Below are 15,510 nucleotides of genomic sequence, written 5' to 3' on the forward strand. Positions count from 1 at the left end.
CAGCACCATTTTCATGATGGCAAAATAATAAAACGCAGAAATGCGCAAAAAAAACCCCTTTTATACAGATATAAAATGGGAAGCTGTCCTCCGTCAATAAAAATGGAGCAGTGAAGTGTGTAGAGCTTTTTTTATTTTTTTCATTTCAATGTACTTTTTATGTGCTTACTACCTCTCCCCCCATAATGTAGCACCAAGCAAAAGGAATAGCTTTATAATATGGCCGGAAAACCCAGCCTACCGGGTTTCGATAAGCGTTTTTCGGGGCACGGACCATGCTTGTGTATTGTTCCAATATAAGCGTCAAAAAAAACAAAATCTTTGTTCAACCAAGAGGGTAAAGTAATAAAAAAATTTTTTAATAGCCATACAAAAAAAAATTCAACAATAAAAACACAAAAAACATGTTTCCATGTTTCATGCGGCTTGACTGCTCCTAATCATGGTATGAAAAGGGCGGTCAAACAGCTCGAAACACATGGGTTTTGTACCTCTTAGAATTCTTGTTACTGCTATTAAAATATCTGGGTTGCTTAATTGGGGGACACAGGAACCATGGACTAATATGCTGCCATCTGGAGGCTGACACTAACAATACATCTTTAAATAAAGCTGACTCCTCCCCATTAAACTACTACTGGGTAGCCAACACAGTTGGAGGCAGACATCGGTCTGATGCCAGCATCACATGGTACGATATATTAGGCGATAGGTCGTCTGGGTCATGTCGGTAGTGACGCACATCCGGCATAGTCAGGTGGGACACCTCGGAACGACTGTGAACAAGCAAAAATACTCACCTTATCGTTGCTCGTTGACACGTCTTTCATTTTCAAAAAGTCAGTCCTCCTTCTGTGCTCCGGTTGTTCATCATTCCCGAGGCAGCACACGTCGCTCCGTGTGACACCCCAGGAACGACTAACACAGCTTACCTGCGTCCCGCTGGCAATGCGGAAGGAAGGAGTTGGGCAGGATGTTACGTCCCGCTCATCTCCGCCCCTCCGCTTCTATTGGGCGGCAGCTGTATGACGTCGCTGTGATGCCGAACGTCCCTCCCCCTTCAGGAAGGGGATGTTCGCCGCCCACAGCGAGGTTGTCCGGGAGATAAGTACGTGTGACAGGAGGTTCACGACTTTGTGCGCCACGGGCAACTAATTGCCCGTGACGCACAAATGACGGGGGCGGGTACGATCGCTCGATAGATCGTCCCGTGTGATGCCGGCATGAGTCTTAGATCTGTCTTACCGTTGGTTAGGTTAGGAGGTAACCTTTCTTTTTATTTTTTGGGAAGCTCCTACCTTTGCATCTAGGGATGCAAGTCTTAGTGCAAGGGTACTACAAGTGGTAGTTGCTCCAGTAGTAACCTGAGAGATGGCTATTCTTTTTGTAGTACCGGTATTACTTTTCCCACACCAGGGGCAGTTTTAGATTGTGCCATGGTTCCTGTGTCCCCCAATGAGGCAACTGAGAAATTAAGATCTTTTCCTACCACCCATGACGGGACCGCGGAGATAGGGGATCCGCAGTGCTGTCATGGGTTCCGAAAACACATTACTGGTAAGTAATTATGTATTTTTGGTACTTGCTCTAAAATGTTTACTCATTGGGGAATATGACGCCCTCCCCACAAGGAAGGGGTCTTATTTTGCTCCTCCTCCTCATTTTGCACTAAAAACAGGATGTCTGCTGCCCAGGATTAGTCCGGTAAGGAGGAGTCAGCTTTTTTTGTCAGATGTATTGTTAGTGTTGGCATATTAACCCTGTGTCCCCCCAATGAAGAACTAAGAACACCAGTGTATTAGATTTACCACGTGTCCTTTTGACCCAATTGCCACTTTGTGTTTTTCTTTCTTTAAATAAGAGTTCTCAGCGACTTGGACCATGCATTCCTCCCCAAAATGCAGAAGGCAAGGACGCAGAGGTGGAAAATAATGTGCACGCTGCAACCGAAGAGGCGGATGATGCTAGGAAGATTTCTTCCCAAACGAAAGTGACACAAACTTTACAAGCTAGTGAAATGGTAAGATCTCTCAAATTTTACTGGATGAGACATTTTTGTTACAGTGGGGTCTTAAATCATAAAATATATTCATATGAAATGTTTTCAGTATCTGATAGGTGAGGGCCAGTAGCGTAACTAGAGTTTTTCGAAGGGCCCTGGTGCAAAATTTGGACCTGCACCCCACCCCCCCCCCCCTCCCTGTCCCCCTAGGGGAACAGGATATTTATATTTATGCTGATACTTGGCTCTTTCCAGAAGCACCAGCTGTTCATGTTCTTATATCCATCTTGCCCTCAGCACCCAGCTTTCCAATTCTCTGCTATGCATCTTTCCCTCAACATATTAGATCATGGGAAAGCTGGGTGCTGAGGGAAAGATGTATAGCAGAGGATGGGAAAGCCGGGTGCTGAGGACAATATGGAAATCAGAATATAGGAAAGCTAGGTGTTGAGGGATATCAGAGCATGGGAAAGCTGTGTGCTGAGTTAGATGTATAGGAGAGCATGGGAAAGCTGGATGCTGAGGGAAAGATGTATAGCAGAGCCTCATTCCCGTAGCACATAGCTTTCCCATCCCATGCTTGTATCTTTGTCCTCCATCCTGGTATATAGCCCCATCCATTTTTTTTTTCTCTGTACATTATATTTGTGCTATAAATAACATTATTGTAGCGTTGGAGGAAAGAAAAAGACAGATCACCAGTTTTTTTCAGTCTGGAGTTGATCACGAGGCTCGCACGGAGATGCCCAGGCTAGGGCTAATAGATCCAGGAGAAACAAAATCCAGCGAGCTTAGGCATGATTAGGTCAATTCCTATATTCCACCATATAGTATTATGCAGTCCCCATATAGTATTATGCAGCCCCCATATAGTATTATGCAGCCCCCCTATTCCATATAGTATTATGCAGCCCCCATATAGTAGAATACAGCCCTTACATTCCTCCATATAGTATTATGCAGCCCCCATATTCTTCCATATAGTATTATGCAGCCCCCATATAGTAGTAGTATGGAGCCCTTATATTACTCCATATAGTATTATGCAGCCCCATATTCTTCCATATAGTATTATGGAGCCCTTATATTCCTCCATATAGAATTATACAGTCCCCATATAGTATTATGTTGAGAGCGGGAGACTTTGCTTGCTCTCTCATAATCGCTTTCAATTGTATTAGCATCTGTGATGCTGATACAATGAAAAGTGTGATCCTCAGCGGTGGGCCCGTGAGTGGTCACAATTACGACCCCTGCGACCATGAATGTTCTGCCCCTGGTGAACGTCCAAGATATCCCATGTCCCTGCTCTCCAATACACATTGATGGAGTAGGAGAGAGCAGGAAGTTTAATTCCTCAGGAGATGTCATCACTTTATAATTGGTGGGGTCTGGTCTTTGGGTCCAAAGAGACTACCGGGCAAGGAAAACGTAAAAGGGGATGCAGCAATAGATTAGCACTGTTGTCCAATTGATGCTCAAGATTATTGGGTCAACCTTTGGGATGACCCATCTTACCAATAGTATGGTAATAACCCTTTAAGGCTACACTATTTTGCTACAGGGTGGTGCAAATGTCTACTACTGTAGCCCTAACTACATAACATTAGGTTTCGTAGCTGTCTAAGAACATACCTCGTATATCTTCTACAAGATTTTATGATGATAGAATACCAGCCATGTGTTCCCAGTTGGCATAGTGTTGCAAAAAGTATGATCCAAAAATAATCATGTTAATCCTTCCAGCAAAATTAACTGGATTTCTGCCCGGCATGGCGGGAGATGTAGCAGGTAGCAAGGAGGGTATGTTCTGGTCTGATCAGCATGTTTTGTTTTTTTTTTTTTTCGTTTTTTTTTTCTTTTCTAAAGGTCTACATTTTCAGGCTGATTAGTAATGACATTTAGTAAAATGCTACACAAATTGCCGTCTACATAATAAGTACAGGACTCTGTCACTTTGATATTTAGCGGATGATGGGATAAAATAGATTCCTGAGATAATAATCTATTTTATTCTTACCGACTACAAAAAATACTTAGTCAAGATAATTTTTTTTTTTTTTCTTCTCTCAGTCAAGCGATACACTCATATTAAGAAATCAAGACCCGGACATCTCATTAACAGTGAAGATCCCCAAACCAAGGGGGCGAAGACCAAAGGCGAGTATTCCTGCAGATGAGGCCAAAAAGGCTGAGAAGGCAAACCAGGCTCCAGCACAAGAGGGCTCATTCCCGTGTAAAAAATGTGGCAGGTGGGTAACAAGTGATGCTATATTTTTTTTTTTTTTGCTGTTTCTACTAGTTATAACCATACCGTAAACTTGTATAGATCTATTAATGGCCGAACATCATCTCTATAAATTTTTATAACTGCCATTATTATGGAAACCCAACTATGTAACATGTATTGTTTCGACCATATCCACTACTGGACAACCATGGAAGTAAAAAGTATAAAGAAAGGACCACACAGGATCACCGCTGATTTTCTTTCTGTGAGGTAAAACATTTCCCTAGTTTTTTTTTTTTTTTCCCCCCTTCTAAATGTTTTACCTCAAAGAATTATTTGCGATCCTGTGCTGTAATGTTTTACCTCACAGAAAGAATCGGCTATAATCCCATACTGTAGTGTCTGTGTACTCTTTTGCATCCTCCCCAGCCTAGGAGATGTGATATGATTGGACCATGTTCCTGTACGGTCAGACACGGCCATTACACAGTACATAGCAGGGTCACATATACAGATGGGTTCAAAAGTTTACATACCCCAGCAGATTTTTTTTGCTTTCTTGGCCTTTTTTCAGAGAATATGAATGATAACACAAAATCTTTTTTTTCCCACTCATGATTTAGTTTTTGGGTGAAGCTATTTATTGTCAAACTACTGTGATTTCTCTTTTTAAATCATAATAACAACCAAAAACATCCAAATGACCCTGATCAAAAGTTCACATACCCTGGTGATTTTGGCCTGATAACATGCACAGAAGTTGACACAAATGAGTTTGAATTCCTAATAAAGGCAATATCCTCAACTGTGACCTCTTCACTTGTAATCTGTGTGTGTGCATTAAAGCTGAGTGAGTTTTTGGGATCCAGACAGACTCTTGCATCTTTCATCCAGCTACTGACGTTTCTGGATTGTGAGTCATGGGGAAAGCAAAAGAATTGTCAATGGATCTATGGGAAAAGATAGTTGAACTGTATAAAACAGGAAAGGGATACAAAAGATATCCAAGAAATTGTTAATGCCAGTGGAGCATCCTACGCGGCCTGAGGGGTTACTTGTCGCCGGGCCGGTGAATGGTCAGGCAGGGGGAGGTCACGGGTGGCCTGCCTGGTTTTGTGACCCAAAGGTGTCCACGGAAAAGGAGATGGGATGATTGTTGTGACGCCACCTGCGGTACGCTGCCAGGGATTAGCTTTCGCTGTCCTCCGGAGTGGATGGTCTGTAGCAGCAAAGATGTTATCACTCCCCACAGGTGGAGCGGGCCCTGGGGGGATGATGAGGGGAGCTGTAGCCAATGGCCGCTGGTCCGAAGCGTGGGGCGCCGGTGCCGGTAATAGGCTGACACAGTTTCTGCGGGGCCAGGTGTCTTTACTCACTTTCCGGTTGCTGCCCTTGGAGTACCGGTCACCACTATGCTGGGCCGCAGTCAATACCGAGCAGTTCGAGGTCACCACCGGTGTTCCCACTGTGAGTCCTTTCTGGTCGGGGTCCCTCCATTCCCGGTGTGGAATGTGGAACGGGCTGCGGGTGGTTCTGGCACTCTCCGCAGACCCTGGAATCCCGTGTGGCTGTAAAGAACCCGGGCTGAGCTACCTACTCCAAGTCGCAGATCCTATGGTGCTCCCATAAGTGTGAGATAGAAAGAATATGTCTGGACCGAAGGCCTGAGTGTGCTCCTCACCCCAAGCTGTGCCTGCCGGGTTAACTGACTACGTTTGAAAATGCTCCTTCCCTTTGCTCCAAGTGGTGCCCACCCCCCAGGTGGTTGTCCCAGTGATTGGGAAAGTCCCATACCTAGTGATGGCCACTCGACAACCCCCCCCCCCCCCCCCTCCGTCCCGTCTACCCTAGGCCAATCCCAGTGGGAAAGCACCTAACTGTGTGTAGTGTGTGAAGGTGAGAAACACCAGCGATTAACTTCTTCCTTACCCAGGATAAGTGCTGCACCTTAAGTGAGATGTAGTGCCCTGTGGTGACTAAAGCCTCAGGGGTGCCACACCAGTCAGCAGTGCTCAAACTATGATTAACGAATGGAAAATCAGGGGCTCTGTAAAAACCAAGCCACGATCAGGTAGACAAACAAAAAAGTCGACCACAACTGCCAGGAAAATTGTCTGGGATGCAAAGAAAAACCACAAATCACATCAGCTGAAATACAGGACTCACTGACAACTAGCGATGTGGCTGTTTCAAGATGCACAAGGAGACACATAAACACAAATGGGCTGCATGGTCGAGTCACTAGAAGAAAGCCATTACTGTGCAAACACTGCAGCGTATATCGCCTGCAATATGCCAAAAAGCATAGAGACAAGCTCCAAACTTCTGGAACAAGGTCATTTGGAGTGATGAGACTAAAATCAAACTTTTTGGCCACAAACCAAAACGTTACATTTGGAGAGGTGTCAACAAGGCCTATGATAAAAGGAACACCATTCCTACTGTAAAGCATGGAGGTAAATCGCTGATTATGTGAGGACGTGTGAGCTACAAAGGCACAGGAAACTTGGTCAAAGTTGAAGGAAAGATGAATGCAACACGTTATCAGCAAAAACTGAAGGCAAATTTGCACTCATCAGCCCAGAAGCTACACATGGGACGTTCTTGGACATTCCAACATGACAATGATCCAAAACACAAGGCCAAGTCAACTGCTCATTGGATACAGCAGAACTAAGTGAAGGTTCCGGAGTGGCCATCTCAGTCTCCTGACCTTAATATCATTGAGCCAGAACTCAAGCGCGCAGTTCATACAAGAAAGCCCAGGAATTTACTGGAACTGGAGGCTTTTTGCCAAGAAGAATGGGCAGCTTTACCATCTGAGAAAATAAAAAGCCTCATCCACAACTACCACAAGACTTCAAGTGATCATTGATGTTAGAGGTGGCTCTATTTGGTATTAAGAACTGGGGTATGTGAACTTTTGATCAGGGTCATTTGGATGTTTTTGGTGGTTATAATTTAGAAATAGAAATCGCATAAATTTGACAATAAATGGCTTTACCCAACCACTAATCATGAGTGGAAAAAGATTGTGTTATTATTCATAATCTTTGAAAAAAGGCAAAAAATCTGCCAGAGTATGTAAACTTTTGAGCACAACTGTGTAAGATTCTCAGCACAGGGACATTTTTCTTAAACACATCCGATTGTGGAACTTATTATTATTCCAAGATCTATTGATTAAAATGAACTTTAAAAATGAACATTCATATGCGAGTTGGAGCTACCGCAGGCCCTGGGCATAAAGGCGAAATTCAGAGTTGAAAGAGCCCACAGAGTGGGTCCACTGAGACACCAGGAGGCGAATAAGGGAGAGGGCCAAAACTCAAACAAGAATACCCCGATAAGAGCCAGGCAGGTGATTGTCAAGTACCTTGATTATAAGCATAAGGAGGAAATATTGAGGGCCTTTAGAGAACGAAAGCGTCCACTACAATATCAAGGCAACAGACTGCTAATTTTTGGGGATTATTCAGCGGAAGTATCCAGAAGGAGAAAAGAATTTACCAAAATTTGCTCATTTCTGTACAACAAAAAAGTAAAGTGCCAGCTATTATACCCTGCTACACTGAAAGTTAGAAACCCCAATGGCTCGTTTGTATACTACAAGGACTACAAAGAAGCAGAAAACATTCTCATGGCAGAGCTCAACAAGACTAGGTCAGAAAGGCAAGAAAAAGGAGCTAGTGGAGAAGGGAATAATAGAAGAGGATCCCCCACAAGCTCAGGAAGAGATGTGGGACGTCTTGGGGGACAAAAGCAAGTCGAGACCAGGGAGGAAAGGAGGCCAAGCCCGGGTCGACAGCATAATTCTCGCCTGGAACACAGGAACCAACCCTTGGAGAGAAACCATGATACCTGAACTGGAACTCGCTCATTGTTTTTCCTTTTTTTGCCTGTTTTTTTTTTTTTTTTTTCTCTCTTCCCAAACAGGGAGAGGCGTTGAGGAGGATGCATTACGGAGAGAGGGTTGGGGAGGTGAGAGGAGGAGGGGGAAGGGAGAAAAGAGAGGAAAACATCCCAAAGTCTGGGTCCTCTTCCCCCCCTCTTTTTTTTTTTTTTTTTTTGTTCTTCTCCTTTCTTTCTCCATCTTCTCTCCCCTTGGTCTTTTTTTTTTCTTTTTTTCTTTTTCTCCTTTGTCCAGGAACATCATCCAAATTCAAATGAAGTGGGCCTGTTCTGGGCGGACTGATGGCTACCTGGAGTCAGAGATAAGTAGGACTGGAGAATCTTGCTGAGGTTTTGACATACTGTGCTAATTTTTGCATAATTTTCAAAGGCTTATTCAAGTTAGTCCGGGGATAGAACATATATTTTTTGGGGGGTGATTAGGGAGCTACATATTTTGGCTAGGAATAGGGGAGCTCACCAACGTGGCGGGAAACGCCGTGGATTTCTCGGAAGGGAAAATATGTTTTACAGTTACATGCTTTTTGTTGTATTTGTTATATTTGCAAGGTGGGGAAAGGGAGTGTCGATTTTGTGGTACCAACTGTGATTCTAGTGTCGAACATCTCGTCTTCCTTGATGCAGGGGCCCATAGGGGAGGGAGTAGTAAAAGCAGAATACACAGGTTAACATGATACAGATAACTACGTGGAATGTTAAAGGGCTGAGATCACCTAACAAACGAGCAATGATATTGAGACATCTGAAAAGACTAAAGACAGACATTGCCTTATTACAGGAAACCCACTTGGGGGGGGAGGACTTTTTCCGCATGAAGAAACATTGGGTGGGCACCGTTTACGGGGCAGCGGCACAAGGTAGAAAAGCGGGCACTATGATTCTAATAAATAAACAATTCAGTCATGAGGTAGTGGCACATGAGGCAGACGACCATGGAAGGTGGCAGCACTTAACAATCGTTAGTCCAGCGGGTAAACTCAGTATTTATAATGTCTATGGCCCAAATTCACAACAAATCGCATTTCATGATGACATAAAGGCCACCATATTAGCAGATGGGGAGGCTAACATTATAGTGGGAGGCGATTTTAACACTGTCCCAGACTCAGCTGAAGATAGGAGGAGGGGCGAGGAGGGGACAGCTAATGTGGGCAGGAGTTTAGACAATAGGGATGTAACATTAGAAGACGTAGGACTGAAAGACATCTGGAGACTAACTCACCCACATGACAGAGAGTATACACACTTCTCTCACCCTCATGATAGCTGGTCACGTATTGATCAGTTCTGGATCTCGCAAGACTTACTGAGTGGAACGCAAGATTGTGTGATAGAGAATATGGTGATCTCTGATCATAGTCCGGTGAGATTGGGCATTAGAGAGAAATTCAGGAGAGGTACAGATATCATATGGAGATTCCCATCGTTCCTTCTCAGGCAAGATAATTTCCACAAGGTGCTACAGGAGTGGTGGGGAGAATTCGCAGAGGACAATAAGGAACATAGAGAGTCCCCAGTGATATTTTGGGAAACGGCAAAAGCGGTCCTAAGGGGCCGTCTGGTGGGGTACGCAGCCATGATCAAACGGAAAACCAATGAGAATTATAATTTCCATAGTGAAGCAGTACGGGTAGCATATACAAATTATGTGACAAATAGATCTCCCATGACAAAAGGCAGATGGTTGGAGGCAAAAGAGGGATTTGACGAATGGGCCAAAAAAAAGGAACAACTATTCTGGTCGCACAAGGAGGTTGACTTACATAGGTTTGGCAACAAGGCGGGAAGGATGTTGGCCAATCTGGCAAGGGGCAGCAGAAAGATGACAGTGATCTCTAAACTGAAAACAAAGGGGGGAGAGGTGACTACGGATCCTAAGGACATTAATAAACTGTTGGGAGATTACTATAGAAAACTATATGGGTCAGGGAATAACGACATGACTGATGAGGCAGAGTGGCTAAGACAAGCCCAAATGCCTAGCTTGACGGAGGAAGATTTGAGTGCCTTAAACGCAGATATCACAGTAGAGGAGGTGACGAGAACAATTGGGGAGCTTAACACCAACAAGGCACCGGGACCTGACGGTTTCAATAGTGAATTCTATAAGGCTCTGAAGGATCTGATCTCGCCGGATCTAACCTCAGTCTTTAATGCTTTCCTGGGAGGGGCGGAAATACCCAAAAATTCCAACATAGCATATATTAAATTACTCCCCAAGGGAACCAAGGACCTGGATGATCCCTCTAGTTATAGACCTATATCGCTCATAAATCAGGATTTAAAAATTATGTCCAAGATCATGGCTAATAGACTGGCCGAGATCTTACCTAGGATCATTACGAATCACCAGGTGGGGTTTATTAAGGGGAGAAATGCCGTTACCAATATTCGAAAGACAATTCTAGTGGTAGACGCGGTTAGACTGGGTCTCACTGAGGGAGGGGCTAGACCTGCCCTAGTTACACTTGACGCAGAAAAAGCGTTTGATAATGTAAATTGGGGGTGGTTAGACAGGGTAATGGAGGCCATAGGGATTGTAGGCAAGATGAGACTTTACATTAGAAACCTTTATGCCAACTCGGGAGCTAGGGTTCACACTCCGGGCTTTCTATCAGACGTGTTCCCTTTGATGAAGGGAACAAGACAGGGCTGCCCATTATCTCCTCTTTTATTCAACCTGGCAATCGAGCCGTTGTCAAGAATACTACAGGGACAAAATAGCTTTAAAGGAATCAAGATAAGGGGTTCAGAAGTAAAGACAGCGCTTTTTGCTGATGACATCATACTTTATATGGGGGACCCCGGTGCGGATTTGCCACAGACTCTTGCCTTGATTGAAAAATTTGGCTCATTCTCCGGTTTCAAACTGAACAAAAAAAAATGCGAGATCATGTTCCTAAAGGGGCATCATGGGACAATGGGGGGACAAATAAGGGATGGCTGTCTATGTGGAATTCCTATAGCACAATCTTCAATTAAATACCTGGGAGTGCATATAGGAAGATCGGTGGAAACAATCTATAACTTGAATTATGGACCGCTAATCAGGAAAATTATAGTTCAATTAAAGGGATGGAAAGGTCTGCCACTTCCATTACTGGCAAGATGTCACCTGATAAAAATGATGAGCTTTCCTAGGCTGCTGTATCCCTTCCAGACAATCCCGCTATTGCTAAAACTAAAGGATGTGAATAAGCTCAACTCCGCGTATACAGAATTTCTGTGGAGGGGAAGGAAACCCAGAATAAAGCTGCGTACGCTGATGAAGTCAGCAGAGGAGGGAGGTCTAAACTTTCCAGATGTCCAAGGGTATAATCTTGTATGTATCATGAGGCATGTAATTGATTGGGTGAGAGGAACGAGTAGGCACTCAGATCATGCGATGGAAACTAAATATGCGTCACCGTGGGATCTGACGTCCATTCTGCACTCCCCACTATCCAGGGTTGAAGGGCACATAAGGAACTCAATTATATTCCGAGACACCATGCTAACATGGAAGTCGGTAAGGAAAAAACTGGGGCTCTCATGGAAAGTGTCCAAGTACTTGAACCCCTGGGCATTCCCAAATTTTCCCCTGGGACGAGAAAACAAGCTATTTACTAGATGGAAAGAGAGGGGAGTCAGGAGAATGATAGATGTTATGAATGTGGAGGACAGGAGGTGGATGACAGGTCGGGAAGTGCTGGATAAGTACAACCTTAATAGCTCACATGTCATCCAGTATGAACAATTGAAACATGGAATAATAGGAGACCTGGGTGTGGTTGGAAGAGAGCTGAACAGAAGTTCGATTGATGAGTTACTGGAATGTGATGTAACAAGTATAATTGTCTCTAAAATTTATCGATCGCTAAGGGGGGTGCTTATCTCTCGGGAGGATAGTCGGACTTTAAAAGCGTGGGGGAAACAATTGGGAAGGGAAGAAGTGGTGGATGATATACTGAGAGGATGGGTACAAGTGCGGAAACATATTACCAATGAGAGATGGAGAGACACTCAATTCAGAATTCTACATAGGGCCATTATAGGTTTCAACATACCAGGTAGGGATAGGTGGTGTCCTAAGTGTCAAAAAGAAAAAACGGATATGCTGCATGGGCTATGGGAATGTGAGACAATCGCTAGGTTCTGGAACCAAGTCAGACTATTTGCCCAGTCAACATGGGGAATTTTCAGCAAACTAGACTTAATGGTGTGGATTTTCCACTCCTTTGAGGGAGGAGTAGGAGGAGGACCGAGCACGCAGGAAAAGAGGAAATACGCAATAATGCATGACATAGCCTTGATAGCTAAGCGTTGCATCTTAAAACACTGGATTCAAAGGGAGGGCCCATCCATAAAGGAGGTTGTGGGCGAACTACACAACCTTCTGAAGTGGGAAAAACTAGAAGCGGAGAGGGATAAAGATGGGTTGACAGCCAAGTTTTTTGTGAGATGGAGACATTTTATTGAAAGCCAATTCACACAGGGAAAAATAATTAACCTGATGGCACCTTTTGTTCACTCGGAGTGGTATATCCTGAGCGATATCCAGGACAGCCTGGGTAAACTGAGAATCACCTAGGAGGGGGCTCTGGCGGGAGGGGGAGACGAGACGGTTGGGAATACCAAGACACGCTAGCAAAATTGAAATCATTCAGGGACGACACAGAGATTTAACGAATTGTATTGCATATGTTATATTATATTTCATTACCTATGTTTTGGTTTAATGTTACTGTATACTATCTTAAATCGAACAGCAACATGGAACTCCAAATTGGGGTATCACCCACCTCTATGTCACATTTTGTCAGACGAATGTTCTTCTTTTGCAATGATACTTGTCATGTTTTTACAAATTTGAAAAATCAATAAAAAACGTTTTGGAAAAAAAAAAAAATGAACATTCATTGTTGAGAACACCTTTTAAGTTAGGTTGGAGTCACACTTGCATGTGACTGGCATCGCCCGGACTGGTCGGCGGCTCTCCTGGCATAAATGTGTCAGTTGCATTGACATACATGAAGCTGACCTGCTCATGTCAGGAGAGACACTGGCCAGGCGATGCAATCCTCACGCGAGTCACTCGGAAATGCGACTCCACCCTTAAGTGAAGCTCCTTGTAGGTCCAAGACACTAAAGACTCAAGACAATCCAAGCAGGTTACTAAGGTCTAAGCCACATGGCGAGAAAATCTGTGCGAGTGGAGTGCGATAAAACATCGCATTCCACTCGGAGTGTGAACGGGGTGAGAGAAAAAAAAATCTCACTGAACTCGCAGTACACCGGTGTACCGCGCGTGCAGAGCGAGAATCGCAATAGCCGGCTACGGAGGAGAGGGAGATAAATCCCTCCCTCCTCTCCTCTGTGCCGGCCCACCCCTACGCATCGCCGGCCCACCCCTACGCAGCGCAGGCCCGCCCCCACAGTCGGACCTCAGGTGCAGGGACGCTCGCATGACACTTGGCTCCTGCTGTGCTGCCAGCGCGAGCCGAGTGTCCTGCGAGGATCACAGTAGTGCCCCGTGTGGCCCCGGCTTAAAAGTTGACCTGGGAATTTATTATTGGATAATAAATAACAAATCTCACTACTTTTTATTTTTCCACCAGGATCTTCTCAAAAGTAAAAAGTCGCAGTGCACACATGAAGAGTCACGCGGAACAGGAAAAGAAGGCAGCGGAATTGGAAAAGAAAGCAGCAGCCCTGAGGCAGAGCGAAGCGGCAGCAGCAGCAGCGGCCGTGGCCAGAGCAGCTTTACATGCGCAATCCCGCCCGCTAGAGAGCAGCGGGAGCAGCAGTGACAGCGGCAGCATCACCAGCAGCAGCAGCAGCGAGAGCTGCGATAGTTCAGATGATGGTGAGATATAACTGGAGCACTCTGCTGGCGCAGTGAGGCTGGACCCTCGCTTCATTCCCTTCACCTTCTTCCTCCAATTTATTTTTTTTGTAAATGTTGAAATATCTGCAAGGATCAAATTGCCGAACAGTTTATCGTGGACTCTGGACTTTTTATCTTCTTAAATTAACTATTTATTTGGTAAACAGTCTACAGTGTATCATATGTTTTGGAAAGTAAACGCCTATATTTTCTATCCCATCCTTGTGCCTGTAAAGACAAGTTACATAAAGAAAAAATATATATATAATTCTACAAGCCATGACTTGACTTCTTTTTACTTTTTCGAAAGCTGCAAAAAAAAGGAGACTTCTTGAAGAAACCTTTCTGTTGTGGCCCTTGCTCGCGTCACTGTGTAAAGTGCAATCTGTTCAGTTCTGTTTTATATTTAGTAGCATTCACTGTTTAGCGATGTGAAATTTTGCACAAACCCATGAGTGCGCTACTACAAAGGTTTGACATTTTATTGAATGAGCACCAATAATGAAATTTGTCTGTGTTGTTAAACAAAAGGGCTATTCAGACCGCACTGGAAGGGCAACATTGCTGTTTGCGATGATGTCCTGACATGTGCACCCCAAATTGTCTTACAGGGATACACCCTCATTAATCGCCATCCGGGTCAGGCTGACAATATGGCTCTTTATTCACCGCAACCTGCCATAATTGTTGGGAGTGACCGTTCCATCAGGGCCAGATCTGTGCGATCAAGCGTGCCTTGTAGCCCTCTAAGGAGCATGTTAGAGGCAGCCATTATATTGGCTAATCATGTGATAATGCAACCTGTCCCCTTTAAAACCCCCCAAAAAATGCAACGGCGAGGGGGGATAGATTCATCAACTCATCCAATATGAGGCATAGGTCATTTTTTATTGTCAGAAACCTACAAAGAGTTTACGCTTTACCAATCCTTTTCTCATAATCTAAAAATCAAGAAAAAGAAAACTGAAACTTTGACATAGAGATAGAGATATATCTCTATCTCTATCTCTTCTTTTATACTTTTTCTGAATTGCAATTTGAAAAAGGAGACTATTGTGGCACTTGTAGTATTTATGGCATTGAAGGGGAATCTGTCAGCAGGTTTTTGCTATGTAATCTGAGAGCAGCATGATGAAAAGCCAGACACACTGATTCCAGCGATGTCACTAGGCTGTGATTTGCTGTTTTAAAATAAAAATAGGCAAGAGGACTTGGTGTCTTGCGCTTTCTAGTCCTCCTTCTCTGTGTAATCCCACCCCCCTACCCCTGATTAGCACAAGAAAGCTGCCAATCAGTGGTGTGGTCGGGGTTATGAAGAGCTCAGCATTCAAAGACCTGGTACATCTGCAGCAGATTAAAAAAAAAAAAAATTTAAAGGGAACCTGTCACCAGATTTGGCGACTATAATCTGAGGCCACCACCACTGAGCTCTTCTACACAGCAGCCAGAATACTGTATATAACATAAAAAAACCACTTTTATACTACTCACCTAGGGGGC

At 44.2% G+C, this 15,510-nt stretch overlaps 1 protein-coding gene across 6 annotated transcripts in view; it reads left to right on the top strand.

Annotated features, from left to right (window-relative positions):
* The window catches only part of MIDEAS (mitotic deacetylase associated SANT domain protein), a 143,322-nt gene that overhangs the window by 124,829 nt on the left and 2,983 nt on the right, over positions 1-15,510 (top strand). For all 6 annotated transcript variants that reach the window (XM_075330262.1, XM_075330261.1, XM_075330265.1 and 3 more), the window contains exons 11-13: positions 1,862-2,020; positions 4,076-4,254; positions 13,742-15,510. The exon at positions 13,742-15,510 is cut by the window's right edge and continues 2,983 nt beyond it. In XM_075330262.1, the coding sequence (XP_075186377.1) occupies positions 1,862-2,020; positions 4,076-4,254; positions 13,742-14,000 (597 nt within the window). In that variant the 3' untranslated portion in view covers positions 14,001-15,510. The remainder of the gene's footprint in view (positions 1-1,861; positions 2,021-4,075; positions 4,255-13,741) is intronic.

This window comes from Anomaloglossus baeobatrachus, chromosome 12 (genome assembly GCF_048569485.1).
Source record: "Anomaloglossus baeobatrachus isolate aAnoBae1 chromosome 12, aAnoBae1.hap1, whole genome shotgun sequence".
Lineage (NCBI taxonomy): Eukaryota > Metazoa > Chordata > Amphibia > Anura > Aromobatidae > Anomaloglossus > Anomaloglossus baeobatrachus.